General features: G+C 45.6%; 3 protein-coding genes across 3 annotated transcripts in view; all 3 read left to right on the top strand.

The window, feature by feature from the left end:
• Positions 1–2,585, top strand: part of LOC128422132 (collagen alpha-1(XIV) chain-like) — a 71,619-nt gene extending 69,034 nt beyond the window's left edge. The window contains exon 23 of the mRNA XM_053405736.1: positions 2,538–2,585. Coding sequence (XP_053261711.1) covers positions 2,538–2,573 — 36 coding nt within the window. The 3' untranslated portion in view covers positions 2,574–2,585. The remainder of the gene's footprint in view (positions 1–2,537) is intronic.
• A 1,406-nt stretch (positions 2,586–3,991) lies between these two features.
• LOC128422137 (collagen alpha-1(XXV) chain-like) lies at positions 3,992–7,472 on the top strand. Its single transcript, XM_053405744.1, has 4 exons — positions 3,992–4,229; positions 6,083–6,157; positions 6,951–7,031; positions 7,132–7,472. The coding sequence occupies exons 1-4, from the start codon at positions 4,164–4,166 to the stop codon at positions 7,303–7,305; spliced, it is 396 nt and encodes a 131-aa protein (XP_053261719.1). The 5' UTR covers positions 3,992–4,163; the 3' UTR covers positions 7,306–7,472.
• A 2,095-nt stretch (positions 7,473–9,567) lies between these two features.
• LOC128422515 (collagen alpha-1(XI) chain-like) overlaps positions 9,568–26,971 on the top strand; it is a 45,360-nt gene continuing 27,956 nt past the window's right edge. The window contains exons 1-14 of the mRNA XM_053406607.1: positions 9,568–9,920; positions 10,795–10,890; positions 11,528–11,554; positions 12,339–12,392; positions 14,348–14,419; positions 16,193–16,252; positions 16,969–17,004; positions 18,387–18,431; positions 20,095–20,130; positions 20,223–20,267; positions 21,484–21,519; positions 22,733–22,768; positions 26,316–26,348; positions 26,875–26,946. Of these exons, the coding sequence (XP_053262582.1) occupies positions 9,879–9,920; positions 10,795–10,890; positions 11,528–11,554; positions 12,339–12,392; positions 14,348–14,419; positions 16,193–16,252; positions 16,969–17,004; positions 18,387–18,431; positions 20,095–20,130; positions 20,223–20,267; positions 21,484–21,519; positions 22,733–22,768; positions 26,316–26,348; positions 26,875–26,946 (690 nt within the window). The 5' untranslated portion in view covers positions 9,568–9,878. The remainder of the gene's footprint in view (positions 9,921–10,794; positions 10,891–11,527; positions 11,555–12,338; positions 12,393–14,347; positions 14,420–16,192; positions 16,253–16,968; positions 17,005–18,386; positions 18,432–20,094; positions 20,131–20,222; positions 20,268–21,483; positions 21,520–22,732; positions 22,769–26,315; positions 26,349–26,874; positions 26,947–26,971) is intronic.

Consider the following 26,971-nt stretch of genomic DNA (forward strand, 5'->3'; position numbering starts at 1 on the left):
CTAAAGCACACTCAAACACGCATGACTTGCATGTGCCAGGATTGAAATATCTATTTTTTAAAAAAATAATTTTTATTGAATGATTTTATGTTACAAAAAACATTATAACCATACCACCACAAAATATAATTGAGAAATAAAAATTACATACATCAATATTTTGTTTGTTATTTGTTATTTACAGTCTGATTTCCTCCCAAACATTCCATACAAAACACACACCCGCACAAACACACACACACGCAAAAATAGTGATAATAGTGAAAACAAATATTTCCCCCCCCTTTTATCTTACAAAATATTTTCTTTAATTTTGACTTCCTGTCAAGTCCCTTCACATATATTTTATCTTACAATTGAATGTACACAAAACAATAAACCTTTCTATATAGATTTTCTAAAACATTCAGAAAATGTAATAAATCCTTAATTGTTGTCCACCTCCTTTTACTTCCTTTGTCACTCGAATGGAGTCAAAAGTATTATTGTATTTTTGAACATATCTTCTATAACCACCCCATTTTTCCGCAAATTTTTGCTTCGAGTTTCCTCTGAGTTTGCTAGTCAGTTGAGCCATCTCCACAAATCAGGACTGAAATATCTAGAAAGCAACACCAACCCACCTAGAGCAGAAATCTAAAGCAGGTTGTATACAGTGAAAGTGACCTTTTTATGAGATGAGAAATGGTACGGGAAGAAAAGCTATCATTCTACTGTATTTTTTGCTCCATAGGGTGCACCGGACCATAGGGTGCACCTAGTTTTTAGGGGGGGAAAGAAAGAAAGAAAATTTTAATTCCCCCCCCCCAGCCCCAAAGAGCAAAGAAGCCAAGACAGCGAGCGGTATCCATCCCTCTGGCTGTCTTGGCTTCCTCTTTAGCCACGCACAACCTCTCCAACCGGGAGAGGCTGCACGTGGCTTTGGCAGAAGCCAAGACAGCCAGCGGGATAGATCCCACTCGCTGTCTTGGCTTTGTTTTTAGCCATGGGGCTGAGACGGGGGAAGCCCGAGCTTCCTCCAACCCTAGCCCCCAGAACAGGTCCGGGAGCGGCGGCAAGATTGCGCGCAGCCTTGCCGCCGCTCCCAGAGCTTGCGGGGCTCGGGGCGCGCTCCGAAGGCTTGCGGATAGCTGCCTGAAGCCCTGGGAGTGCAGCGGGAGTTGGCGCTGCGCTCCCCGGGCTTCAGGCTTCAGGCAGCTATCTGCAAGGTTTCGGAGCCCAGCGGGAACTCCCGCCGGGCTCCGAAGGCTTGCGGATAGCTGCCTGAAGCCTGGAGAGCGAAAGGGGTCGGTGCGCACCGACCCCTCTCGCTCTCCAGGCTTCAGCGAAAGCCTGCACTTGCTCCATAGGACGCACACACATTTCCCCTTCATTTTTGGAGGGGGAAAAGTGCGTCCTGTAGGGCGAAAAATACGGTATATTTATTTATACCTGCCGTTTCCCCCCGGATGGGAATAAGATGACCCCTGAAAAAAGGGAACGAGGAAGACACACTTATCAAGCGCCGCATGGGCAGAATGGAAAACTGCGTGAGCAGCAGAGACGTTTGCAAAACTGGTGGCGAAAAACAGAATAGGTAGAAAGAGTTGAATAGAAAGGGAAATTGGACGGGCTGGGAGAAGGACAAAGACTGATACCAATTACGATGAAGAGGCAATTCAGTTGTTGGCATCCGTCTGTCTTGGGAGATGATAGGGCATATTCTAAGAAATGGGATGCAGAGAGGGAGGTTTGTCCGAGATGTAATTGCAGGGAAATTGGAAAGAAGAATATGCCGTTGCACAAAGCAAGATGGGAAATGGCGATAAAGTGTAGATACAGGCAGCTGCCTACGGATTAAAATGCACGAGAAAAAAAAAATTAGGGAGAGGTGGGCAGAGCAATCCTAATTATACGGAGGGTAAAATCATACATCATTGCTATGCCAGTGGAACAATCGCTGTAACGTAAAGGTAAAGGGTAAAGGGACCCCTGACCATTAGGTCCAGTCGTGACCAACTCTGGGATTGCGGCGCTCATCTCGCTTTATTGGCCAAGGGAGCCGGCGTACAGCTTCCGGGTCATGTGGCCAGCATGACCAAGCCGCTTCTGGCGAACCAAAGCAGCGCATGGAAACGCTGTTTACCTTTCCGCTGGAGTGGCACCTATTTATCTACTTGCACTTGATGTGCTTTCGAACTGCTAGGTTGGCAGGAGCAGGGACCGTGCAACGGGAGCTCACCCCGTCACGGGGATTCGAATGTAAATGTAGGGGATGGGAAATTTGGGCCCAGGGGTCTAATGCTTCTCTTCAAATATTTCCATCCCAGATCTCTGTAACTAAGAATTAGTTCCTGAGGTCGATTTCCTCCTCTTCCCTCCTAGTTCCCTTTCCTTTTGTGTTGCGTCTCTTATACTGCAAGCCTGAAGTCAGAGTCTGTCCTCTCATTAATACTTGAAAGCCACTCTGGGAGCCCTTTTTTGGCTGAAGGGTGGAATAAAATAAAGGCCTAATAATAACAACAACAGTAATAATAATTGCTGTTCTCTGTTTGCAGGCGCAGAAAGGCGAGAAGGCAAGTATTATAACTTGATCAGGGTTTTTTGGGTTGTGTTTTTGTTTGTTCTGGGTTCACAAGGTTTGGAAGCAACAGAGGCTAAACAGATAACCTGTCTGCAGAATGAATTAATATTTAGGATACTGTAGCTGTAACATTAGTTATGAGATCACCCAGCTGTTCTTAAACTGATCTGGGGAAACAGGTGCTCCTAAATACCTTTCCAGGTGCTCACTGAAGCCATAAATAAATAAAAAATAAACAAATTTTTATTTATATCCCGCCCTTCCCGGTTCAAAAACCAGGCTAACAACAAATTTAAAACACTTAATTGTAAAAGTAGCATAAAATACAGTATAAAAGCATGAATAACAATAAAATTCAAAGTTCAGAAATCAATTTAGGGGAAGTCCATCTAATAAGCATTTGATAATCCCCAGGGCTAGCTGGCTGAATTAGTCCTACTTGGGCCAGCGAGGGGGCCAGGGGAGAATTAGCTGTGGGGTCTCAGAGCGGGTAATCTTCATAAAAGGGGAGGGGGAGGGAAGAGAAGGGAAGGGAAATAAAAGATCAGGCTGAATTCAAACTAAAGGCCAGGCGAAGTAGCTCTGTCTTACAGGCCCAACAGAAGGAGGTTAAATCCTGAAGGGCCCTAGTCTCATGGAACAGAGCATTCCACCAGGTCGGAGCCATCACTGAGAAGGCCCTGGCCCTGGTGGAGGATAGTCTGACTTCCTTAGGGCCCGGGACCTCTAAACTATGGTTGTTCATGGACCTTAAGGTCCTCTGCGGGGCAGACCAGGAGAGGCGGTCCCGTAAATACGAGGGCCCTAAGAAGCAACAACAGCAGCAACAACAATAACTTCAAATGAGCCAGAGCCTGCACTATGTGCCGAAGAAGCAAGCGGCCTTTCAGCACAATAAATTACGTACTGCTCAAACGGAAATGTGGCTTGCTTCTTCAGCAATGAAAGAGGCTGCAATGGAAACCCCAGACAGTTAAAAGGATGGAAGACAGGAGTGCCTGGCGTGCTCTGGTCCAGGGGGTCACGAAGAGTCAGAGACAACTAAACAACTAAACAACAACAACAAGATTGTATTTGTCCAATATATCCATATATCTGAAGAAGTGTGCATGCACACGAAAGATTATACCAAGAGCAAACTTAGTTGGTCTCTAAGGTGCTACTGAACAATTTTTTAAATTTTTAAAATATATTTCAGCTGTGTCAGACCAATACGGCTACCTACCTGAATCTAGATCCATAATTTATGTCACTTAGCAGGAGACATTCAAAGCCTGCCAGAGATTTCAAATGTTTGTAATGATCTTTTAAATATTGCCTATATTTGTCCTGTTGTTGTTTAGTCGTGTCCGCCCCTTCGTGACCCCCTGGACCAGAGCACGCCAGGCGCTCCTGTCTTCCACGCAGTTTGGTTTCTAACTTCTCCTGTTAATCTTGCCATCTCATCAGATTCGAATAATTTTGTCTGCCAATCTATTTTAGATGGTATCTTATCTCCTTTCCAATATTGGGCTAGTAATGTTCCCACAGCTGTGGTTGCGTATATAAATAATGTTCTCAATTCCTTCAACATATCTTTGCTTATAATACCTACATTTCTATGAACCTATGTCTTTTCTCATTTTTCCTCCTTGCCCAGGGAGACCAAGGCTCACCTGGAGATGTGGTAAGTGATGATCCAGTAGGTTTGGGGAGGAGTATTGTATTTTTAAGGTCCACAAAAGAGACCTCACAGGTACAACACGCTTTCTGTTAGCACCATGCTTGGGGCTGCTAAGGGTTGGGTTGAGATTCCTCTCTAGAACGGAGCTCCAGAAGAACCTAGGACTTCTGCCGCAGGGATGGAGAAGCTGAGCATCTCCAGATGTTGCTGATCTCCAGTTCCTATCAGCCTCGAACAGCATGGCCAATCGTTAGGAAAGATGGGAGATGTAGTCCAATGGCATCTTCACAAAGCACTTACTGTTGGGTTATTTGACTACATGCCATTCTGTGCAGCTTCACACAGAGTCAATTAAGCGTTGGCCAAAAGCCAAGGATGACTGAGCAGAGAGGAGTTATCTGCCTAGAGATATGGGACCTTGGAAACAGCTCTGCAATTGGTTAAGGTCTCACACATGCATGATGACTTATGACCTTACTGACAGGAGTGTGTGTTGGTCAGTGTGGAGTCTGAGAGTCGTTTGGAGTTTGTTAAGAGAGAGCTAGCTAAGATCCGTATCTGTTCATGTACCGTATTTTTTGCTCTATAAGACTCACTTTTTCCCTCCTAAAAAGTAAGGGGAAATGTGTGTGCGTCTTATGGAGCGAATGCAGGCTGCGCAGCTATCCCACAAGCCAGAACAGCAAGAGGGATTGCTGTTTTCACTGCGCAGCGATCCCTCTTGCTGTTCTGGCTTGTGAGATTCAGAATATTTTTTTTCTTGTTTTCCTCCTCCAAAAACTAGGTGCGTCTTATGGTCTGGTGCATCTTATAGAGCAAAAAATACGGTATATAGTAACTTGTAGGTAAAGGTAAAGGGACCCCTGACCATTAGGTCCAGTCGTGGCCAACTCTGGGGTTGCAGCACTCATCTCGCTTTATTGTCCGAGGGAGCCGCCGTACAGCTTCCAGGTCATGTGGCCAGCATAACTAAGCCGCTTCTGGCAAACCAGAGCAGCGCACGGAAACACCATTTACCTTCCCGTTGGAACGGTACCTATTTATCTACTTGCACTTTGAGGTGCTTTTGAACTGCTAGGTTGGCAGGAGCAGGGACCAAGCAATGGGAGCTCACCCTGTCACGGGGATTCGAACCGCCCACCTTCTGATCAGCAAGTCCTAGGCTCTGTGGTTTAACCCACAGCGCTACCCGCGTCCCTTTAAGTAACTTGTAGAGTCTGCTGTAAATAATAAACACCTCTAAGTAACCAAGTTACTAGTAGCAGCGTCTTGTTCCTGCTTCGTCCATCCTGCCTGCAACTGATTGCTTTCTGGAGCTCTGCGTATGCTCTGCTAAGGTCTGGCTAAGGTCCTGCAACAGGTCAGAGTTGCAAAACACCAATACTTACAGCCCTACATTTTCAAATTATCTGGAAAGCATATCAGTGCTGTTAAATATGCAGGAGAGGACACTATACACTAAATACTGGGCGTGGGTGGCGCTGTGGTCTAAACCACTGAGTCTCTTGGGCTTGCTGATTGGAAGATTGGTGGTTCGAATCCTCACATCAGGGTGAGCTCCCGTTGCTCTGGCCCAGCTCCTGCCTACCTAGCAGTTTGAAAGCATGCCAGTGCAAGTAGATAAATAGGTACCGCTGCAGCGGGGAGGTAAACTGCCTGGATTTGGTTGCCTTATTAATAAGCTCGAACAACACCGGGGGGGCTGCTGCCAGGGTCCCCACCCTGCAGTATACAGTCTGTGTTGGAAATGAAACCGATTTCTAAAAAGCAGATGGCTTCATCTTGGGGAGCGGGGAGGACGACGACAAGGAGAACAGCATCTTGAATGACACTCCTTTTATGACTTTGCTTTCCAGAGCTTCACAGGTCTTCGCACAGGAGGGGGCTACGACCCGTTTAGTTTCACCACCAAGGGGGAAAAAGGAGAGCGGGTAAGTGAGGGAACAGGCTGGGTTTTGCGTCAACATGTGGACACACGAGTGTCGGGCCTTTTCTGTAGTGGCTCCCTGTTTGTGGAATGCTCCCCTCTCCCCAGGGAGATTCACCTGACGCCTTCATTATATATATTTAAAACATTCCTCTCCAACCAGGCCTTTGAGCTGATTAATATCCTACAGCCTTTTAAGTAGATCTGTGGGAAGGGGGTGTTATTGTCTTGTTGTTTTGATTTAATGATTTGCTGTGTTTTATCTTGCATTCTATTCTGCAAACCACCCTGAGATGTTTTGCCATTGAACTGTAAATGTAACAGTGTAGCCTTATTAGACTTTACCGATTGGTAGGGTGAGTGTTGCTCCCAGAACAGGGAGGAAGGAGTCAAATGACATCGAGGTTTGGTTCAGATAAAGAGTTTATTCTGCTCTGTGCGTCATTGTGGTCAGGATGTAAGATAAGACCCAGATATGTCATCCCTGGTCCACTTTGGAACTGGCAAGGCCATTCATTAGGCGTCACAGACTGATAAAGGAGAGAGCTTTGTTTATACAGCTGTGTTCTTGTTATACATTTGCTCAAGAGCTCAAGTTAATGATTTTTAGCTAATGCACCCTTGGAGAAGGAAAAATGGGATTTTGGGGCCCGTTTCAGACTGACTGCACAGTCAGATTTTAGAATGGGAAACCCATTCCTTCAACAGCGTCCTTCAAAATGCTTCCAGCAGCAGTACATGGTTTTTGCAAGAGACTCCTTTCCATCTCAACTCTGCTGTTTCTCCCTGATATTTAGGGACTTCCTGGCAAAGATGGGATTCCTGGATTGCCTGGCAGGCCTGGACGAACTGGTCCCCCTGGTTCGCCTGGACTCATGGTAGCTATCTGGGTCTGAATTGAAAGCGCCTTCAAAAGGTTTGCCTTATTGTGTCCAGTCTTTGTAACATCCACTATTCTTTCTCTCTGTTGATTGACAGGGTCTCCCTGGCATTCAAGGCGATCATGTAAGTTGGTCGTATGACCCCTTTTCCCAACCAGTATCCTGCCCTCCCAATTTTTTAAAACAAGTCTGTTACACCTTTGGGTGGGCATTTACAGGTTTCCTGCAAATTTGCACTGTCTTTTTGCAAGTGACCGTTGAGCCCCTCTGATTGACTGAGTTAAACTCAGTTAAGCTGTGTCTTTTTATGCTTGCTTATGGTGGAACTTCTGGCAATGCTTGGCCAGACTGGAATGCTTGGGGAGCATCGATACAGGATGCTTGCAGTCTGGTTTCTATGAGGGAAGGAAACAACGTCTGGTTTTGTTTGCTGTTGAAACCAAAAGGAGATACAGTGATACCTCGGTTGAAGAACAGTCCTGTTTACGAATGATTTGGTTTACGAATGCCGCAAAACCAGAAGAAGTAGTGTGCAAACTTTACCTCAGTCTATGAACAGAAGCCGAACGGTGGAAGGGCACCGGTGGCGGGAGGCCTCATTAGGGTAAGCACGCCTCGGTTTAAGAACTGTTTTGGTTTAAGAACGGGCTTCCGGAATGGATTAAGTTCGTAAACCGAGGTACCACTGTATGTGGAAGACAGGCTGAAGGCTGAGTAGAGGTCCCAGGAAGTAGGGAACTTATGGGGAAAGAAATTAGGGTTGGCCTTATTGTTAAGCAGAGTGAGGTGATGATGCAGATGGTGGTCTTTCAGAGCCCTCTGGCTGTACACTTCTGGTGGAGAAGCCATCTTGAAGTAAGATTCATATGCCATCTAGTCAGCTTCTATGCATGGAATGGAGTTAAAGGCCCCATTTTGCCCCTCGCCTCAGGCAGTGCATGAGATCTCTTGGTGCCTTCCACTTCTCTGTTTCTGCAGGAACCTAAACCTTCATCCTTTGCTTGGCGTTCTAGGGGCCTCCGGGATATCCAGGACCTCCAGGACCAAAAGGAGACAGAGTAAGTTTCCTGTATGCCTTTTAAATGCTGGTGACCCCATTGATGTGCGTGTGACTGTGCGAACCATCTTTCTCCGCACGAACCTGCCTGGACCCTAAGATCTCAGGCCTTCTCCACGTGCCATCTCCAAGTGTGGGACCAAAGGGTGGGGAATAATAATAATAATAATAATAATAATAATAATAATTTTTTATTTATACCCCGCCCTTCCCAGTTCAAAAACTGGGCTCAGGGCGGCTAACAACAAATTTAAAACACTTTAAAACATTTAATTATAAAAGCAGCATAAAATACAGTATAAAAACATGAATAACAATAAAATTCAAAAATCAATTAGATAATCCCTAGGGCTAGCTGCCTGAATTGGTCCTACTTGGGCCAGCGAGGAGGCCAGGGGAGAATCAGCTGTGGGGTCTCAGAGCGGGTGATCTTCATAAAAGGGGAGGGGGAGGGAAGAGAAGGGAAATAAAAGATCAGGCTGAATTCAAATTAAAGGCCAGGCGGAATAGCTCTGTCTTACAGGCCTGACGGAAGGAGGTTAAATCCTGCAGGGCCCTAGTCTCATGGGACAGAGCCTTCCACCAGGTTGGAGCCATCACTGAAAAGGCCCTGGCCCTGGTGAAGGATAGTCTGACTTCCTTAGGGCCCGGGACCTCTAAACTATGGTTATTCATGGACCTTAGGTCCTCTGCGGGGCAAACCAGGAGAGGCTGTCCTGTAGATACGAGGGCCCTAAGCCACAAAGGGCTTTAAAGGTCAAGACCAGCACCTTGAACCTGACCCTATACTCCACCGGGAACCAGTGCAACTGGTAACGCACTGGGTGAATATGCTCCCATGGCAGGGACCCCGTGAGGAGCCTCGCTGCAGCATTCTGCACCTGCTGGAGTTTGTGGGACAGTTTCAAGGGCAGCCCTGCGCAGAGCGAATTACAGTAGTCAAGCCTGGAGGTGACTGTCGCATGGATCACTGTGGCCAGGAACAAGCCTTTCTGTAGTACTTGTTGATATCCAACTGTCATGAGAGACAATGGGCGTACCTCCAGGGTTGAAGCAAAACCGCTGTGTTAGCAGCACCGAGGTGACTCCCCTAAGGCGCAAGTTCTCGTGTCATTTCAGAAAATGCAGATCAGGGCTGAATCTAGGCATATGTACAAAACACTGTGAAAATGCTTTTTAAAAAATGTTTTAAAATATATATTGAATTTCCCATAAGCTCACCATCGCCCTCTTGTATCGTATTTTGTTTTGTTTTTAATTTTTTAATAAATCTTTATTGGTTTAAAATACAAACATACAACGAAGTATAGCAAAGTTAAATACAAAAAGAAAAGATCATCACGACGTAAAATTTAAAAAGACAAAAAAGGAAAAAACAAATGAGAAAAAAAGAACCAAAGATTTATAAAACATCATGTCTATCAAATAAAATTTTCTGCATGAAACTTCCAATTGTTCTCGTTATACTTTTTCTATTGTCATGGTGTTATCGCACAGTTTAATTGTATATCCTTTTTCATACATTCCACTAAGGTATTTGTTTCATTTATTTATTGTGTCACATTTGTATAATGCACCTAAAACATGACATTTGCAGCTGTATAGCTGAGTCACAGGTAGGTTTGCTTTAAAATGTGAATTCGTTCAAATTTCTCCCCTTCTTTTTTGCCGTCTTGGGTTTCTTTGGCATTTCCCCATGGAAATAGACCTGCGATCTGCCTGATTAGCAGCATGTAAACAGAGCATCTCCTCTTCTGCAGGGAGAATCAGGATATGTCCTAGGAGGCATGGAGGTCATTCCAGGGCAAAACGGATTACCCGGACCACCTGTAAGTAGGAGCAAAATATTTTGCCCTCCTTAATATTTCTATCACTTGACCCTTCTCCCCAATACAGCCTGTTTCCTCTAGAGGTTGGACATGGCTTTGCCCAGACTCTGAATTCAACACAGTTTACTGAACTCCTCTCTCTCCTCCCTCTGACTCTGAGCCCTAGGAGAGTTTATTGCTTCCTTCCGTTGATGGTGGGTCAGATGCCTTGTGCATGGGATGAGAAGAGGCTGTTGCGAACAGCATGGGTGGTGATGGGGAGCCTCATAGTGCAACGGAGGCTGTGTTGCTGTTGGGTGGTTGCCAAGAGCAGGTCAGAAATAACTCACGCGGGATCCGTGAACTCTTTAGTCAAAGGAACAAACTGCTCAGGAGGCCAGGCGTCCACTTAGCACAGCAATTCCTCCCAATAGATCTTGCCCCAGTGAGGCCTTCTCACAGTTGCCTTAGTCTCCTCCTCTCCTGGGTCCTTCCCAAGCAATCTGAGACTTTGCCGCCTTGTCTGTCTCTGCCTTGCCCTCTTCATACCTCTCCTGATGCTGGGAGACCAGGGAGGAAGGGAAAAAGCCCTCCTGGGCTTTTTCAGCAGCCTGCCTCCCTCTTGGCCCCCCTCGCCTCCAGCCTCCACTTCTGCCTTGGAGTCTGAACTGCTCTCTGCCATGGACTCTGCTCGCTCCTGAAACCCTGTTGCCTCTTCAGTTTCCAACACCTCCTCTTCCCACTCTGCTCCCCATTCTCTCTCTGACCACCCATTGTTGTCCCAACAATTCCCAGGTTCTGAGCCTTCTTCCCTTGGGGGTTCCCCAGCTGTTCCCCAGTTGTTATCCTCTGTATCCATGACAGTTGTTTAGATGTTTGGGTTAAACCATTTCAGGGTTACAAGGGGCAGCCAGGAGTTCCCGGAGTGCCAGGACCACCGGGTTTGCCCGGACTCCCCGGACCGCAGGGACCACCTGGATTGTCAGTCAAGGTGTGTATGGGTCTGCAAGCAGGCAAAGGGACGAGATGGTGGGACAGTGTTCTCGAAGCTACGAACATGAGTTTGACCAAATTGCGGGAGGCAGTGGAAGACAGGAGTGCCTGGCATGCTCTGATCCATGGGGTCACGAAGAATCGGACACGACTAAACGACTAAACAACAACAATATGGCTCAGGACCGCAATACCTCCAGGACCCCCTCTTTCTATATGAACCAACCCAGACCCTGAGATCATCTTCTGAGGCCCTCCTTTGTGTGCCTCCTCCTCAAGAGGTTCGGAGGGTGGCAGCCTGAGAACAGGGCCTTCTCTGCAGTGGCTCCCTGTCTGTGGAATGCTCTCCCCAGGGAAGTTTGCCTGGCACCATCATTATACACCTTTAGGCGCTAGGCAAAACCATTCCTTTTTAACCAGGCCTTTGGCTGATCCGGTTTACATCCTATGCCCTTTTAAAAATGTGTTTTTCATGGTGGTTGTGGGCGGCTATTGAGTGGCTGTTTTTATTTTATTAGGTATTTTGTGGTTTTTTATCTTGATTTTATTCTGTGAACTGCCCTGAGACCCCTGGGTATAGGACGGTATATAAATAATAATAAATAATACAACCCCCTCCTTTCTCTCTGTTCCAGGGTGAGCCAGGAGACCCTGGGGTCAGGGTAAGTGCCGGGTTATTTTACCACCCGTTCAAGCTATGCTGTCATGAGAATGTCAGTAGAGCCCAGCTGATGGAGCAACCCAAAGGGACCCTTCAAATAATCATAGAGTCACAAGGGACTCTGAGGGTCATCGAGTCTAAGCCCCTGCAATACAAGAATCTCAGCACACGGTCTCCCATCCAGTTTGAAACCATACCGGACTCTTCTTAGCTTTGCAAATGTGCCAGCTGTTTTATTGCTGCTCCACTTGGTGGTCCAGCATCCTGTTCTCACAGTGGCCAACCAGAAGAAGAAGAGTTTGGATTTGATATCCCGCTTTATCTCTACCCGAAGGAGTCTCAAAGCGGCTAACATTCTCCTTTCCCTTCCTCCCCCACAACAAACACTTTGTGAGTGGGGCTGAGAGACTTCAGAGAAGTGTGACCAGCCCAAGATCACCCAGCAGCTGCATGTGGAGGAGCGGGGAAGCGAACCCAGTTCACCAGATTACGAGTCCACCACTCTTAACCACTACACCACACTGGCTCAAACGGGAAACCCATGAGCAGGAACTGAGCACAACAGTGCTCTCCCCACTGGGACATTTGGTTGACCCCTTTGAGAACAGGATTGCTGGACCAGACGGGTCTCCCTCGGTCCGACCTGGCACCCAGGTTCTTCTTTCCTTCTTAAGTCACGATTCTAAATATCAGCGCTGTGGCACCCTCAAGCAATCCTCAGCTCAGATCCCGCGAGAGACCCGCCGTGCGACTGAGGCAACAAAACGGTTCTTTGTTCCCCACAGGGACCTCGAGGGAAGAGCGGCGTCAAGGGAGAGAAAGGAGAAGCTGGAGAGTTGGTGAGTGTGACCTTTCAGGGTGCGTTCAGACGATAGGAATTTTGCGATAGTTTTCTAGATGATAATGCCAGCGCTTCTGCCCCGTTTTCCAGTTTTTCTTTCACATTGCGGTACCGGTCGTGTGTTGGAACCACAGTTTTTTTTACCGCTATACTGGCAGGTTGTGCTAAATTTCATTCACACCAGTGGTCCTGGTGTGGCACAAACAACAACGATGCTCCTCCCTTTCTGTACATGTTTGCTTCTGCCCCGCCCCCCCAAAACAGCAAGAAAGAACCATAATGCCCCAAATTTCGTCACCTGCAATTTTCCAGGTTGAGGGGGCTGCAAACACCCTCCCCCCAGATTCTAACAACATGGAAACAAGCATTAAACGTGCTGTATTGTTAGCTTTCCAGATGTGGCTTTTGTGTTGTGTGAAAGCTCTGGTCCTAATGGGAAAATTTATGGGAAAATAATTGGAAATTCACAAATGTTCTGCTTTAAGAGAGAATTTTCTAAAAATGCACCACCGATGGTACTTAACACCCTGGAAACTCTCAAAGATGTACAAAGGTGTCCCAAGTAATCGTTGGAGATGCAGAGACAAATCAGGTACTCTCTATCACATGTGGTGGCTATGTAATAAAATCCAGGTATTTTGGGAGAGCATCCATTCAGAATTACAATAAATGTTAAAGATCTCTTTTAACAGAAAACCAGAAGCCTATCTGCTGGGAATTACAGATTTGGATATACCACAAAAAATGAAGGGTATCTTTTTATATGCTATGGTTGCAGCAAGAGTTCTTATTGCTGCAAAATGGAAGAGTGATGAAATTCCCTCTATTCATGAATGGATTCAAAAATTGACAGAGTATGCGAATAGATAGTTTATCAGAAAAAATAAATAAACCAAAACAGGAATTTGTCTCAAAATGGGAGGTCGTTAAAGTATATTTGAAAAATAATTATAGTAATTTAAACTCTGTCGCAGCATTTGAGTAATTTCAGTAGTAGCTTTAAGAAAGACATCAGATTTAAAATAAATTAAGGATTAGTCAAATTAGGATAAAAGTGTATATTGGCAACAAGCAATATATAATTGAAGTAAGGAATAGATGGCAGGCCGGGTCTATAGTTCAAAGACCAATTTTTGCTTTATGGTTTTGTAAATAATATTGTGTTCATTTTCATTTGTATTTCTTCTTCTTCTTCTTCTTCTTCTTCTTCTTCTTCTTCTTCTTCTTCTTCTTCTTCTTCTTCTTTCTTCTTGGTGTATCAACAAAAAATCAAATAAAAAATTTATTAAAAAAAGAAAAGAAAGCAAGCTCTGGTCCTGGTTTGCAGGGACTTGACCCTAGATGACCCCAATCTCCCTTCCACCTCTCCAATTCTGTGGTTCCAAATATGATGCTGAACTAGATCTGGCATTCTAGCAACCTAACCTGAGGGCAGGATTTGTTGTTTCTGCTGCTTTGCCAATCTACAGCAAACCACCTGGCACCTTTTTCTTGCTCACCTGGCTCCAAGCCACAGGTGGGGAGCCTGTGCTCTCCTGAGATTGTTGGACTGCAACTCCCATCAATACTGGCAAGGTGGGGAAAAAGACAATTGTTTGCTTCTGAGTTTGGCCTGGTGCGCAGGTAAAACAGGTGTGGAAACCTTTCCATCTTTCTGAAATATACTCAGAGTCGAGAGTGGATTTCATGCTCTTTATTCAGCTCATAGTGGTGAGGAGGAATCGAAGTTTCCCCAAAATATCTGCTTTATATACATTATTTACACAATGGTCCGCATGTGATTGGCTAATTCCAGGATTCTCCTGTCGGCCAATCAGGTTGTGGATTCACTTCCACCTGGAGCTGGATTGGGTGGCTCCTGTGGACCAATCAGACTGCTGCCTTTTGGATCCTATTCAACTCAGTACATAACACTTTCCTAATCTATTTTGTATTTTTTTTTTTAATTTACAGGGGAAAGCTGGCTTACCTGGCCCGATAGGGCTGGATGGTACTCCTGGAGCTTCTGGACCAAAAGGTGAAAAGGTACTGCTTTCATTAGCATGAAAAGCTGTGGAATGAATTTCCTGGGAAGATCTGCTGGGATCCATCTACCTGTGTTGGACACAGGCATAAACTGATGGGAACACTTATTCTCCCTCTGTCGTAACACTAGAATTTGCAGGACATCCAATGGAGCTGGATGTTGGGAGATTTAAAACAGATAAAAGAGTCTTTCTTCACACAGTGAAAACCATGGAACTCAATCCCCCAATAGGCAATGGTGGTTTCAGAAGAGGATTTGACAAATTCATGGAGAGGCCTGTGTCAGGAGTTCAGCCTACTCTTGAATAGGACCCTGGCGGAGACACATGCCCGACTGGCATGTTCCCTCCCTCTGGGTCAATCGTTTGGGAGCTTCATAAGCTTTCTTCAGCCCGAAACATCACAGCGACTGATGCCAACCGACACCGGCTCACTTAAGGATCCGCAGAGTTTGTGCAGTTGCATAACAGACCTCAGCAACTCAGCATTTTGGCTAATCTACTTTATTTACATATAAACACACACGGAGCACTGCAACATGTCTCCCTCTCTCTAGCATCAGACAGCAAAGAGAAAAAGAACAAAGGACAATAGTCCCGCTTCACGGAACACAGTAACACAAACATCCTGTCTCCATCACTTCCCACTCTGTGGAGTCAAAACACACACCGTCATGTGATAGACAAAAATCCCATGACTGCAATCATAGATCAGGAATTCTAACAGCCTGTTGATGGCTACGAGCCATGATGGCTATGCTCTGCTTCTGAATGCCACAGGAGGGGTCTTGTGTTCAAATCCTGCTTGCTGGTTTTCCACAGGCGTCTGGTTGGCTACTGTGAGAACAGGATGCTGGACTAGATGGGCCGTCAGACTGATCCAGCCGGCTATTCCTGTGTTCCATAGCAAGTTGCCTTATACTGAGCCAGGCCATTGGTCCATCCAGCTCAATACTGCCTACACTGACTGGCAGCAGCTGTCCAGGGTTTTAGACTGGGGTCTCTCTCCCAGGCCTGACTGGCAATGCTGAGGATTGAAGCTCGGGCCTTCTGCATGCACAGCAGATACTCTGCAACTGAGCTACGATCCTTCCCCAAAGATTTACTGCTTTCTGAAGGATGTGTCCTGTTCCATTCCCCCTTTATTTCTGATGTTCTCATTGCAGATGTTAATATTGCTTGAAGCAACTGACTGCATAAAAATGGACTCCTTTTGGAATAAAACACTGTCCAGACCCATAAGTATTGTTAAAAACCTTACTTGCGGAACTTTCTTCAAAACAGAACAAAACTCCCTTCAAGGTGGTGATTTGTAATTGAATACCTTAATCATGTGATCTAAAGTTAAACACTCACGTGTTAGAGCAGAGAATATTCCCAGTTAATCATTAACTCAGTTAGACCTCAGGAAGCTCTTAGTATGTTGTCATGGAAAATCCCTAATGTTAGCAATACACGTACAGGCATTCTCCATTTCAATATCAATTAAACAATTATGAATGAATGAATTTTTATTGCTAAAATCTATAAGCCGTCACAATTGGATTAAACAATTATACTTAACAGTTCATGCAGTGAGTGCTGTTGCTTATGCAGCCCAAACAGTAGCACCAAGAGGGACGGATCAGCAGGCTTGAGGGAAGCCCAAGGTTTGCAGAAGTATCACATATTGTTCCAGGAAGGGCAAATTAGGTAGATCCATCTCTCAGTGCAAACCAAGTCAACTGCCACACACTTCCAGTGTTCTGAATGTGCTTCCCTGCTTCCTTTTCAGGGAGAGGTAGGACTTGGCCTTTCAGGAACTCCTGGTTTAAAGGGGGCAGAAGGAGACAAGGTGGGTTTCATCTTTGGAACATATTTCTCGTTCAAAACAAAGAGGTCCAAGGCAGCTCATGGAATGCTGAAAAGTGTCTGTTTTGTAACACTTAAGCTGAACTCTTTGTGTGATGGGTTCTAACAGGTAGGAGAAAATTACCCCTCCCATGGTGAGTTGAACAGAGTTTAAATTCCCATTCTTAGCAGCAAATTGAAACATCAAATTAGGCTGTAAAGCCTTCTTTTGAACAGGCCCAGCTACAAAGGAATCTGGCTCCCCCTTTTCTTATCCCACTTAACAAAGAATCAGACAAGGAGACTGTAAAGTAAGTTTAAAGTAGGATTTACTTACTCATAGTCTTGCACTGGTTCTCAGCTACAGTAACAGTAAAAACTATGCAGGCAAAATGCTTATATTTACAACAGAAGCAGTCTCAGGCATTTGTCCGAGCTGGAGCAAGTTAAGGGGATGTCTTTCCCCATCGCTGGTCAATGGAAGAGAGAGGGAGAGGGAAGGAACAGGAAATACTTATTGATTCTTCCTGATCAAAAGAGGAGGGGAAAAGACATCACACAGAGCCCTCTCTACCAATCACATTTCTATGGTCTGAGTCTCTGCCTATCAGCAGTACAACTCTATGGTTGTATACCCCTAAACTTACAAAGTAGCAAGAATATAAATTGTTGGATTGGGCTGCTAAATCTCCCACATTCCTGTCTCTGTTTCTTTTTCAGGGAGCGACAGGCCTTCCCGGATCCCAAGGACAGAAGGTGGGTTTTGAATGATGCATTGTCAAATCTGACCAAATATGGCTGAGATCAGGAAGCGGTAGCAGCTTCATTTTTTGTAAGGGGGCCTTTTGGTTAATTGCATTTATAATCTGATCTCTGGGTTAGATTGCTGCAATGTCCTATGCATTACGCTGCCCTTGAAGATAGTTCAGAAACTGTAGCTGGGGCAGAATTCAGTGGCCAGATTGCTAACAGGGAGCAGGTGGTCAAATTGATGCCCTGGGCACCGATTCATTTCTGGGCTCAATTCAAGATGCTGGATTTGCCCTGAACATAGGATGCTGCTTTAGAATGAGTCAGATCACTGGTCCATCCGGCTCAATATTGCACTACACTGGCTGGCAGCAACTCTTCAGGGTTGCAGGCAGGAGTCTTTCCCAGAAGTCTTGCATTTGGGCAGTGGGTTGGGGAGAGGGTATTTTCTGCCTGAGTGAAGAGCTTTTAGTCTGCAGTTGTTGATTTTAATATTTTATTTTCTTGAACTGTGTTGTATGGACACTGTTGTCCATGATCTCCGCCAACAATTTCTAGACCATCTATGTATTCCAACATGGAAACCAGAGACAGAGGTTGTTGTCGTTTAGTCGTTTAGTCGTGTCCAACTCTTCGTAACCCCCTGGACCAGAGCACGCCAGGCACTCCTGTCTTCCACTGCCTCCCACAGTTTGGTCAAACTCATGCTGGTAGCTTCGAGAACACTGTCCCACCATCTTGTCCTCTGTTGTCCCCTTCTCCTTGTGCCCTCCATCTTTCCCAACATCAGGGTCTTTTCCAGGGAGTCTTCTCTTCTCATGAGGTGGCCAAAGTATTGGAGCCTCAGCTTCACGATCTGTCCTTCCAGTGAGCACTCAGGGATGATTTCCTTCAGAATGGAGAGGTTTGATCTTCTTGCAGTCCATGGGACTCTCAAGAGTCTCCTCCAGCACCATAATTCAAAAGCATTAATTCTTATGTATGGACACTATGTGAGTCAATTTAAAGGTTAATCCACAGCTCCATTTGCCACCCCCCTCCCCATCTCTAGTGCTGAATTGGAACAAACAGCAATCAGGTTTTATGCGAATTGCCTTTTGATCTGATTTAACTTAAAGTCTATTAACGTTCTCCACACTACGTATGTACTATGTACATTTCTGTAATCGTATATTCCCAATTAATTCTCACCTTCTCTCTTTCCTTCTCTTGTGCATATGAGGAGGGCTGAATGCTTTAAGAAATAATTTCAAATATTTTTATTTTATTTTATTCCAAATAACTAGGGGGAGGGGTGCGAATCCACCTCATATTATCCTATTTAGTTCAGACCTCTGCAATGAGAAATGACTTTCTGGAGGATAATCTCTTCATTTTTCTCTCCTTAGGGTGAACAAGGCATGCCAGGCGCAGAAGGACCAACCGGCTTGAGGGTAGGAATGCCAGGGTAACAATGTGGCTGGTGTTTTGGAACGGGAAAAGCGAACAAAAGGCTGAAGGCAAGGCAGCCTTTGCCAGCTTGGTGTTTTTCAGATATTTTGGATTACAACATTCTGGGTTGTCTCTGGGCTGCACCACTGGTGGTGGTTGACCCCATGACTGATTGCTCTTCCATACAATAACTCCCCCCCAAAAGACTTGTATATCAGGGATAAGGCTTGGCTAGAATACTTAGATGAAAGGGACCCATGGGTCATCTAGTCCAACCCCCTGCTGTGCAGGAATCACAGCTATAGAATTCCAAGCAAGTGGCCATCTAACCTCTGGTTGAAAACCTCCAATGAAGGAGAGTCCGCCACCTTCCAAGAGAGTCCATTCTACTGTCAAATAATAATAATAATAATAATTAATAATTTATTATTTATACCCCGCCCATCTGCCTGGGTTCCCCCAGCCACTCTGGGCAGTTTCCAACACAATATTACAATACAGTATTGCATCAAACATTAAAAGCTTCCCCAAACAGGGCTGCCTTCAGATGTCTTCTAAAAGTCTGGTAGTTGTTTATCTCTTTGACATCTGAAGGGAGGGTGTTCCACAGGGCGGGTGCCACCACCAAGAAGGCCCTCTGCCTGGTTCCCTGTAACTTGGCTTCTCGCAGTGAGGGAACCGCCAGAAGGCCCTTGGCGCTGGACTTCAGTGTCCAGGTAGAATGATGGGGGTGGAGTGGCTCCTTCAGGTCTACAGACACCAAGGCCATTTAGGGCTCTAAAGGTCAGCACCAACACTCTGAATTGTGCTCGAAAACATACCGGGAGCCAATGGAGGTCATTCAAGACCGGTGCTATGTGATCTTGGTGGCCACTCCCAGTGACCAGTCTAGTTGCCGCATTCTGGATTAGTTGTAGTTTCCGGGTCACCTTCAAAGGTTTCCCCATGTAGAGTGCATTGCAGTAGTCCAAGCGGGAGATAACTAGAGCATGCACCACTCTGGCAAGACAGTCCGCGGGCAGGGAGGGTCTCATCCTGCGTACCAGATGGAGCTGACAGACAGCTGCCCTGGACACAGAATTGACCTGCTCTTCCATGGACAGCTGTGAGTCCAAAATGACTCCCAGGCTGCGCACCTGGTCCTTCAGAGGCACAGTTACCCCATTCAGGACCAGGGAATCCTCCACACCTGCCCGCCTCCTGTCCCCCCAAAACAGTACTTCTGTCTTGTCAGGATTCAACCGCAATCTGTTAGCCACCATCCTGTCAAAATGTTCCCCTGTAATGTTTAGTTGGACTCTCCTTTCTTTTTGTTTGGTCTGGATCTTTTTCCCTGGAGCAGCAGAAAACAAGCTCGCTCCATCTTCCATGTGGCAGCCCTTCAGATGTTGGAAGATGGTCATCACATCACTTTTTTTTCAAATTATGTATTAAAGCACGGCGAGGCCTAAAAACTGTTCTTGTCCAGCACAAGAATGAGAGTCCTGACCGTTGCTCAGACCTGAGTTCCGAGTGCACGGCCCACACCTGCCCCTCTCGGGGAGGAAAAAATCCCACAGTCCCTTTTCCTGCAAAGTGTGTAGTATGAGATGTTTGCAAGCTAACCTCTTGCATGGGCTTTGCTATGGACAATGGTGTTTTGTGCTATCTTCTTTTTCAATCTAGGGCAAAAAAGGCCAAGATGGGGTCAAAGGAGAAAAGGTAAGGTGTCCATTACTTTCATCTTAGAGATGGAAAAGTACAGTATGTGTTTTTGTAGCATAGAATGAGAATCTGTGGTCTGTCTGTTGCAGGGCGAGCGTGGAGAGGCAGGGGTGAAGGGTCTTCAAGGAATTGCGGTAAGCCTCTCTTCATCTGAAGCTGCCAATTGCCTGATATTTTGATGATCTTCCCCAACCCATTTCTGAGTTTTCTATGACTGTCAGGAGAGTTCAGATAACATGATCTAAATTAAGAACCCTCCTTTTTTCCAGACAAGGACAAGCCATCAGCTCATAAAGTATACAAGCAGAACATTCAATGCACCCTTCATTATTTTTGCTAGTCTGATCAGAGAAACCACATCGTTGTAGGTAATCAGACAGTTATGTCCATCTTCAGAGGAGAGATTGGGTGCTGAACAGCAACAGGACCCTTTCAGTAGTGATGCTGCATTTAAAAAATGTCTTCCTCAGAGATGTCCGCCTGCAACCTTCTCTGTTTTGTAGGCACCAAGTGAGGATCGCTTTATTTTTAATGACAAGTCATTTGGATGCCATCTGTTGCCAGCAGTATTATGGGCTGCAATCATCATCATCATCTTCCGCCATTTGATTTGACTGGTTGCATTTTAAATATGCATTTAATTACTTTTCTGTTGCCTGATGCTTTGAATTTTCCGCAATCAGATTAAGAATGGGAATGGTATATACTGTACATAAACAGTACATATCTTAACAGGCCAACCCAGATCATAAAATTGTAGAGTTGGAAGGATCATCTAGTCCAGCAATTCTCAACCTGTGGGTCCTCAGATGATGTTGGACTACAACTCCCATCATCCCTGACCACTGGTCCTGCTGGCTAGGAAAGATGGGAGTTGTAGTCCAACAACATCTGGGGACCCACAGGTTGAGAAACACTGATCTAGTCCATCCCCCTGCAATGCAGGAATATGCATTTGTGCCATACAGGGATCAAACCTGCAACCTTGGCATTATCAACACCACTCTCTAACCAACTGAGCTATCCAGCTCCAGCCTCTGAAAAGCAGTCAACTCCAGTTAAAGACTCCGCCCCCAGACCTGCCAGGCCCTCCCACAACTGATGAGATTTCACAGGCCCCGCCCCTGGAACACCAGGTCCCGCCTTAGCTTGACTTGTCAGGTTCTGTTCCTGGTCTCATCCTGACTCTCAACTCTTTGGCCCACCCCACTTTGGGGGAACCCTCTTCTCCAACAACAGCAAAGTTTACAAGTGGAAAAAAATAATAGAGAAACACATATTTAAATTACGCAATAAACCAATTCTACCAAAACACACACATTTTCAATTTCTCTTATTATTATTTTTTAGGGTCTTCCAGGTCCCGTTGGGCCCAAAGGAGACCAAGTAAGTGAAAACAGCGTGGAGAGGCCATTGGATCACAGTGGCGAGAGGAAATTGGGGTGCGGAGTCATTGGGCGGCCAGAACTGAGATTTGATGCTCACCTGGGGTGTTCATTGTGGACGTAGGCCATAGCATTTCAGGCTGTGGGCACATGGGTTGGGGAACCTTCGGACTGCAGGCCAATCATGGTTTACCGAGGGCCCCAATTTGGCCCATGAAGCTACCGGTATTTTCCCCATGTCAAAAAAATTCACAAAACAAAAAAATTAGCATGAAAATCCCTGAAACGAGAAGTAATCGACTATAGAATTGAATTAAATAACAAAAATCAAAAAATTAACCTAGAATTAAACAAAGACTTTACGAGATGCCGGCTACAAAACTCGTTTCACTGAACTAATCAGTTTCCTCAGAAGGAAATAATGAAATTATAAACCTTAAAAGATTTTAAGTGATATCAAACAAACTCAAGAGCAGGGCTCAAGTTTACAAAGAAGGTATGAAAACCTCAATGACAAGTTTTAAACATAGCCCTATTAAAGAAAATCAAGCAGTAGTGATTAGAAATTTTGAGTTTCTGCCCTGTTTTTGAGTTTGTTTGAAACTTAAAACCTCAATTTTGTATTACTATTGCTTGGTAATAAGTCTTTGTTTAATTCTAAAGTCTTTGTTTAATTCTAGGTTAATCTTTTGATTTTTAAAAGACATCTGAAGGCAGCCCTGTTTAGGGAAGTTTTTAATATTTAATGCTGTACTGTTTTTAACATTTGATTGGGAGCCGCCCAGAGTGGCTGGGGAAACTCAGCCAGATGGGCGGGGTATAAATAATGAATTATTATTATTATTATTATTATTATTATTATTATTATTATTATTAGCACCCACTCACTAGCTGGTTTTCAGGTGCTTTGGAACCCTGTGCAAGAGAGCTTGAGAAAGTGGGTACGACAACCCCCTGTCAATCATGGGCCATCCTAACGATGCCATGTGATTGGCAGGTGGGCTGTTATGACCTGTCAAATTTGGCCCATGAAAGCAATCCTGGCCTGTGGAGTCAAAAGTTTTCCCCAACCCTGAAATGGCAGAAGGTGGTGTTCTCCCTTATAGCGCTCCCTCCTCAATTCAGTCAGGCTTTCACCCCAATACACGTGGCCTAGATTTGCACCCTTAACACACCCTTTCCTGCTAACCCTAACTTTCCCCCTTCCTTAACAGGGCACCCAAGGATTTCCTGGTGCTCCAGCTATGGGTGTAAGTGTATTATTATTTTTTTGGCAGTGATTAGGAAGGTTTCTCCAGCCCAAATCATAATAGTTCAGTTGGAGTAGCATGCGACAATATCATCAGAAGCTGTCTCATATTGTAGCCTTATTGGAGTTTACCGATTGGGTCTGCGTTGCTCCGGGACAGGAGGAAGGAAGTCAAATGACACCGAGGTTGATTCCAAGAAAGAGTTTATTCTGCTCTCCGGATAGCAGAAGGCACTTGCGTGATCAAGTCCACAGCAAGTCCAAAGAAATGAGAAGTTTCATGCAGTATATCTATCCTCCAGGCACCCTCTCCCTCCTTCCCCAGGAATCCAACCACATCAGCCTATGTACGCAGGTTGACATCACATATGTTCTTGCTCTGGTATTCTTAACCATAAAAGGGTATTTCTTCCTGTACTTCTGACCATAAAAGGATCTTCCTCTTCCTACTCTTATCTTGGAGGAAGAGGTCATCATCTCCGAGAACAGGCTCTGGCATTGTTCCCGGACTTAGGTCTGTGCGTCTTTTGTGGTCAGGACATAAGATAAGGCACAGACGTGTCTTCTCTGTTCTACTGGTACAGCCAAGGTCATCCCTTGCCGTGACTGATAAAGGAGAGAGTTTGTTTATACAGCTGTGTCCTTGTTATGCATTTGCTCAACAGCTCAAGTTTTATGCATTTTAGAGTGCTCTCTTGGAGAAAGAAGAAAAGGGGGGGTTGAGTCAGTTTTAAACTGACTGCACAGAATCCCATTCCTTCAATATTAGGTCAAACCCTGGGTTTCTCTGGCTCCATATTGTCTACACTGACTGGACCACTTATAAACGCCATCTCCAACTCCTCAAAAGATTCCGTCAACGGTGTCTCCGAAAAATTCTACACATCACTTGGGAAGACAGGTGAACTAATGCCAGTGTACTGGAAGAAGCAAAGATCACCTGTGTCGAAGCAATGATTCTTCAACATCAACTTCGTTGGACTGGTCATGTTGTGCGGATGCCTGATGATCGTCTTCCAAAGCAACTACTCTATTCCGAACTTAAAAATGGAAAGCGTAATGCTGGTGGTCAACAAAAGAGGTTTAAAGACTCTCTCAAAGCAAATCTTTAAAAAATGTAGTATAAACATCGACAACTGGGAAACACTGGCCTGCAAGCTCTCCAGTTGGAAAACAGCCTTTACCAACAGCTTTGAAGACACTCAAACTCAGAACGCCAGGGAGAAACGTGCTAAGAGGAAGGCATGCTTGGCAAATCCACACCGTGATCAACTCCTGCCCGGAAACCAATGTCCCCACTGCGGAAGGACGTATGGATCTGCAGACCTCTGCTCCCCTCATTGCCACAGACTGCTGAAAAACCTCCACAGAAGGAGAGCTATTCGTTCCCCTGTCAAACGGCCCTTACTGTCAGAAAGTGATTCCAGATGTTCAGATCTCCTTTATTGCAATTTGAACCCATTGGTTCGGGTCCTACCCTCTGGTGCAGCAGAAAACAAGCCAGCTCCTTCTTCCAAGTGACGTCCCTTCAGATATTTGAAAATGGCTATCATAGCTCCTTCTGAGTCTCCTCTTTTTCAGACTAGCACCCAAACTCCCTCAACCATTCCTCATAAGGCCTGGTTTCCAGACTCTTTATCATCCTGATCACCCTCCAGCTTGTTAATATGCTTCTTAAATTGTGGCACCCAGAACTGGACACAGTAATATTATTTATTATTATTATTATTATTATTATTATTATTATTATCCCCTCTCACAACTGTATTCCACATGTGGTCTATCCAAGGCCAACTCCTTGAAAGATTCCATCAATGGTGTCTCCAAAAAATTTTACACATCACTTGGGAAGACAGGCGAACTAATACCAGTGTTCTGGAAGAAGCAAAGATCACAAGTGCCAAAGCGATGATTCTTCAACATCAACTTTGTTGTGCAGATGCCTGATGATCGTCTTCCAAAGCAACTGCTCTATTCCGAACTTAAAAATGGAAAGCGTAATGCTGGTGGTCAACAAAAGAGGTTTAAAGACTCTCTCAAGGCAAATCTTTAAAAATGTAGTGTACACACCGACAACTGGGAAACACTGGCCTGCGAGCGCTCCAGTTGGAGAACAGCCTTTACCAAAGGTGTCATGGGCTTTGAAGACACTCGAACTCAGGACACAAGGGAGAAACGTGCTAAGAGGAAGGCATGCTTGGCAAATCCACAGCGTGATCAGCTCCTGCCTGGAAACCAATGTCCCCACTGTGGAAGGACGTGTGGGTCCAGAATTGGTCTCCACAGTCACTTACAGACTCATTGTTAAAACCGTGTATGGAAGACAATCTTACTCGGCTACGAGTGATCGCCAAAGGAGAAGACGACAGTGGTACTTACCTTGATCGAGACACTATACTTCAGTTGAAACAGCCTAGAATAGCATTTTTTTGCTGCTGCATCACACTGTTGACTCACGTTCAGCTTGTGATCCGCTAAGACCTCTTGATTCTTTTCACACGCACTTCTGGCAAACCCTCACCGTGATCACCTCCTGCCTGAAAACCTATATCCCCACTGTGGAAGGACGTGTGGATCCAGAATTGGCTTCCACAGTCCCTTACGGACTCACTGTTAAGACCGTGTTCATGGAAGACAATCTTACTCAGCTATGAGTAAGAGAAGATGACTGACTGACAGAGGTTCTCTGGGGTTTTAGACGGGGGGTTTTCCCAGCCCTGGCTGGAGATTCTGGGGATTGAACCCAGGCATAGCTGTCAACTTTTCCCTTTTCTTGCGAGAAATCCTATTCAGAATAAGGGAATTTCCCTTTAAAAAAGGGAAACGTTGACAGCTATGAACCCAGGCCCTTCTGCATGCAAAACAGATTCTCTGCTACTGAGCCATGGCTCTTCTTCATACATGCCATTAGGAGTGCGAGATTTTCCATGCCTGTCATTAGGGTGGGGGGGTCATGATATTCCTGGCCTTTTCCTGGAGGAGCAGCAGTCCCTGGAGCACAGAATTGTTACGAAAAAGGAGCAATGCAGCAGCGTGCTCCAGGTGGCTGGATAGCCAAACAGGATGTTGATGTTTTGGGACTGTACCGTGGGAACAAGGGACAGTCTATTCAGTGTACTGAGCACCGGATGTTAGTTCAGAGTGTCACATGACCCTGTACTGGAAGTACATGGGAGGAGTTTTCTCTCTCTGCTGTTGGTGATGAGAGAGTGCAGTCACGTTTTCTCTGTACTGCTGGAAGGACAGAAATAAAGGCATGTAAATACATTTCTGTCTGTCTCTCTCCCCTCCCTGGGGGATGGTAGGGGAGGAATGGTGTGTTCTTCTCACGTTGGGAAGGATCGCCGATTGAGATCTCGCCTGATCTTGCCGGGAGTCGCAGGCAGGGAGGTCAACAAGAATTCAAGCCGGGCACCTGGAGGGTGGCCAATTCCTCTGACTTTTGGCTTGAAACCCAACAAGAATAACATGTGGCAGAAGTCGCCGTTGCCAAGCAAGCGAGGCTAAGATTGGGTAGAGAGACTCACCGGTGGTCTCTTACTCCACAGGTGGTGGGACCTTCAGGCAAGAAAGGTGCCAGGGTAAGTGGGGCAGGGACATGCAAGATATGTGGGAGGCTGTCCATTTTGGGGGAGGAAGACAATTTTTCCAGGAACGTTTTGCAGGAAAGCTGCGGATTTAAGAGCATTGGCGGGTGTTTGCCTTCTGTGCCATTAAAAGAGCTTTTCCGGATCAGATCTTCTTGGCAGTCCTCCTCACACCTAAGGCTGATAGTGGACCATTCAGAGAGAAGAATCGCATCCAGATGGGTGGCTTTCAAATCTTTAATCTCCAGGGGATGCTCTGCAACATCATTGCACCTGCCAAGGAACTGTAGATTCCCTTGCGTGCTGCAAGGGATGTTGGGGGCATGTACCTATCCCAGCTTTCCTATTTTTCTGGGGGGAGAGTTGCTCCTAATTGCATGAGGGCTGATGCTATGCTGAACGTGCCTAACAGAGGCCAGAAAAGCATAGAATCGTAGAGTTAGAAGGGACCCCGGGGTCATCTAGTCCAACCCCCTGCAATGCAATTCTCTCTCTCTTTCTTTCTCATCACTTTATATAGGGGGATTTGGGGCCAACTGGCCCCCCAGGTCCAAAAGGAGACCCAGGGGACCAAGGAGAAAAGGGGGAGAAGGTCAGTGTATTTATTATTTATGTAA

The sequence above is a fragment of the Podarcis raffonei genome, chromosome 10 (genome assembly GCF_027172205.1).
Source record: "Podarcis raffonei isolate rPodRaf1 chromosome 10, rPodRaf1.pri, whole genome shotgun sequence".
NCBI lineage: Eukaryota > Metazoa > Chordata > Lepidosauria > Squamata > Lacertidae > Podarcis > Podarcis raffonei.